We start from the raw sequence: 2,639 nt of genomic DNA on the forward strand, positions 1-2,639 counted from the left end.
GCTTTCTAGAGGTAAGGAAAGCATTAAAATTGTGAGTTACAGCTGTGCATTCACAGGTTTTCTGTTGAGTAATCTGGTTTAGAGCCTTGGGAAATATTTTGTGCGTGCGTTTTAGAATTCTGAGGCGGTGGCAACTTCTGTTGTGACTTGGGCAGGGCTTGATCTCCAGCCTCCCTCACTCCAGTTGGGCGATGGTCGTTCCTCCCGTGGTATGTTTGCTTTGCCCCTCGCTCACATGCTCTGCCCTCTTGTGCCTCTTCTGGTCTTTGTGTGAATTGTTCTCCTGGAGATAAAGAGAGACTCGTTCTTTTGCCGTGGGATTTCTGAGAGTTGTTCAGCGAAGGCTGGAAATTCTGTTGTTTTTATTGCCTGTGACTGTCCTTCCTCCTTTCAGGAAATCGGAAGAGCCGTTGGCATAGCGCTCATGAAGCAGTGTGGGTGGCGTGCTGATCTGCGGGACCCTGACCTAGAGGTAGTGGGCTTATCTGCCAGATGGCCTGTTGGTGCTTCTGGAACTGCCCATGGCATCTTTTGTTTTGTTCTCTGCTCCCTTCCCGTGGGTGACTGTGGCCTCTTCTCTGTCAGCAGCTTGCTTAGCACACCCTCAGCGGTGCAGGCTCCTGAAGACCTTGGAAAGGATTTCCTGACAAGCTGTTTCTCCATCCCTGTGTCTGGCCTGTGGAAGCTGCTCTCAGCACTAGTGCTGGGAGATCTGAGACCCTCTGTAAACACTCTTTGAGTTCATCTGCTGGGGCTGATTTTCATAGGCTGAGCATTATGTTCAGCTTTGTTGAGGCTTAGATAGGGCTCCAGTTCTTGCCCAGATTTTGTTCATTCAAGTGCTGAGGACTAGAATCATATTTTCCTCTGGACTTCCTGGGGGCAGGGATTGTAGTCATGCAAGACTTGTTGGGGAGCTCAGTCTTCTTTTGGGATACTCCTTGTGTGGCAGCAGAAGAATTTCTTTGAGCTGTCTGTTTCTGGAAGGATTACTCAGGTTTACCTTCCATCTGCAATGTTGCTTACTGGCTCCACTGTGGGTGTTGGGGTTTTTTTCCTGTGTTTGTTTTTTAATATGTATTTATTTAAATGAGGGGGGTATGTGAATTGTTGAGTATACAGTGAATAATATTCTCCCACTTAAGGTAAATGGATTTATTATTACAAATTTCCATGCTGTGTTACAAAAAAAATGTGTTGCCTTATAAATTCAAGTGCTTGCTGATGGATTCCTGGCTGACAAAATCCCCTTTCAGCTTGCTTAAGCATTAAATCCTCTTTAAAGTGGCATTCGGATTATCTGGTGGAATTTCTTCCAATTAATCATAATTGCCTCATGCATGCATTTTTGTTCTTAAAAACTAGGATTGGAAGTTTGTAGAAACATCTGTATCTGGTTTAAACGAGTTAAAGCTGTTGTTATGTCAGGTTGAGAGTTTAAAATGTTTTTGGTTTACCTTTTTTTTTTTTTTTTCTCTTTTAGATCTTTGTACATCTTAATGACATTCACTCTGTGGTGGGGATTCCTCTTTTCAGGTAGGCATTTTCTTCTCAACAGATTTGTCTTGGCAGTATCAGAACAGGCAGGATTTGTAAACAGTCTTGCTGTCCACTGTGTCCATCTTCTGGTTTGATATTCACTGGATTGTCACGTTAGTCTTTTGATCTGCCTGGAGCCTGTGTGAGGACACAGGCCAGACTCTGCAGTGAGTTATTGTTTAAAGCAGACTCTGGTTTCAGTCTCTCTGCAGATCTTTCCAGTCCATTTGTTCTTTGATATTACATGGGCTTTTCTGGGTGGTTCTACCGTTACCTTACATAGAATTTTTTTTTTTTTTTTCTCTTTTCCTGTTTGCAGGTTTCCATTGGCAAACAGAGAGTATATCAAAACAGCGGGACTGCGGTCAACAGTCGCGTGGGCCATGGCATCTCTGGCTGAAATCCGCGTCAGTGAATGTTCCTAGCAGAGATACGGAATCCTGAATGAGGGAAAAGGGGGTTGCTGCTCATCAGGGCTGGAGCTGGAGGCTTTGTAGGAGCGTGGGGTTTTTAATGCCTTATCCTCTAATGCATGAGGACTGGGTTTGCCTTACCTGTGGTCGGTGTGCTGTCACCTGCTGTCTAGCAAGGTGTCTGCTGTAATTCCAGGTCCTTCTCAGCAGAGCTGTTGTTCCTTGTACAGACACATGTCTAAGTGGCAAGATCTTTTTCACTGTACGGACTTCAGACATTGTTTATAGTTGTTTCTCAAGGGAAAACAGGAGCAAATGTGATTTCTTTCCACAGATTAATTTGGTACCAATGTCTGTCTGTGGACAACTTATAATGTTTCCCCCTGAATGTCACCTCAGGGCTGGATGCCTTGAAACACGTGTCTGAAGTGAAGCTAGTGATGCTCTTTATTATATTCTCTTGCAAGTGAGTTTGGCCTGGCAAACCAGCGATTATTATTACCTGTGCTGGATTCAGTGGGAATATATACATCCCTGAGTAACCTTTGTCCTGAGGGAGGAGTCTGTCTTGCTTGGGATGCAATAACCCCTTTGTTTTTGTAGGCTGGTGCCTTTGTGCTGGATCCCATGTGTGGGCTGGGAACGATACTGCTGGAGGCTGCCAGAGAGTGGCCTGTAAGTATCCTG

The 2,639-nt window shown here is 44.8% G+C and overlaps 1 protein-coding gene across 1 annotated transcript in view; it reads left to right on the forward strand.

Moving 5' to 3' along the window:
- Nucleotides 1-2,633, forward strand: part of LOC114070681 (THUMP domain-containing protein 2-like) — a gene marked incomplete at its 3' end in the record, with an annotated part of 5,856 nt that extends 3,223 nt beyond the window's left edge. Inside the window, exons 5-8 of the mRNA XM_027908215.1 lie at nt 395-472; nt 1,484-1,536; nt 1,859-1,946; nt 2,556-2,633. Of these exons, the coding sequence (XP_027764016.1) occupies nt 395-472; nt 1,484-1,536; nt 1,859-1,946; nt 2,556-2,633 (297 nt within the window). The remainder of the gene's footprint in view (nt 1-394; nt 473-1,483; nt 1,537-1,858; nt 1,947-2,555) is intronic.
- Nucleotides 2,634-2,639: the final 6 nt, after the last annotated feature.

This window comes from Empidonax traillii, unplaced genomic scaffold (assembly GCF_003031625.1).
Source record: "Empidonax traillii isolate 1590-97213 ecotype Southwest subspecies unplaced genomic scaffold, ASM303162v1 scaffold1657:size115891, whole genome shotgun sequence".
Classification (NCBI taxonomy): domain Eukaryota; kingdom Metazoa; phylum Chordata; class Aves; order Passeriformes; family Tyrannidae; genus Empidonax; species Empidonax traillii.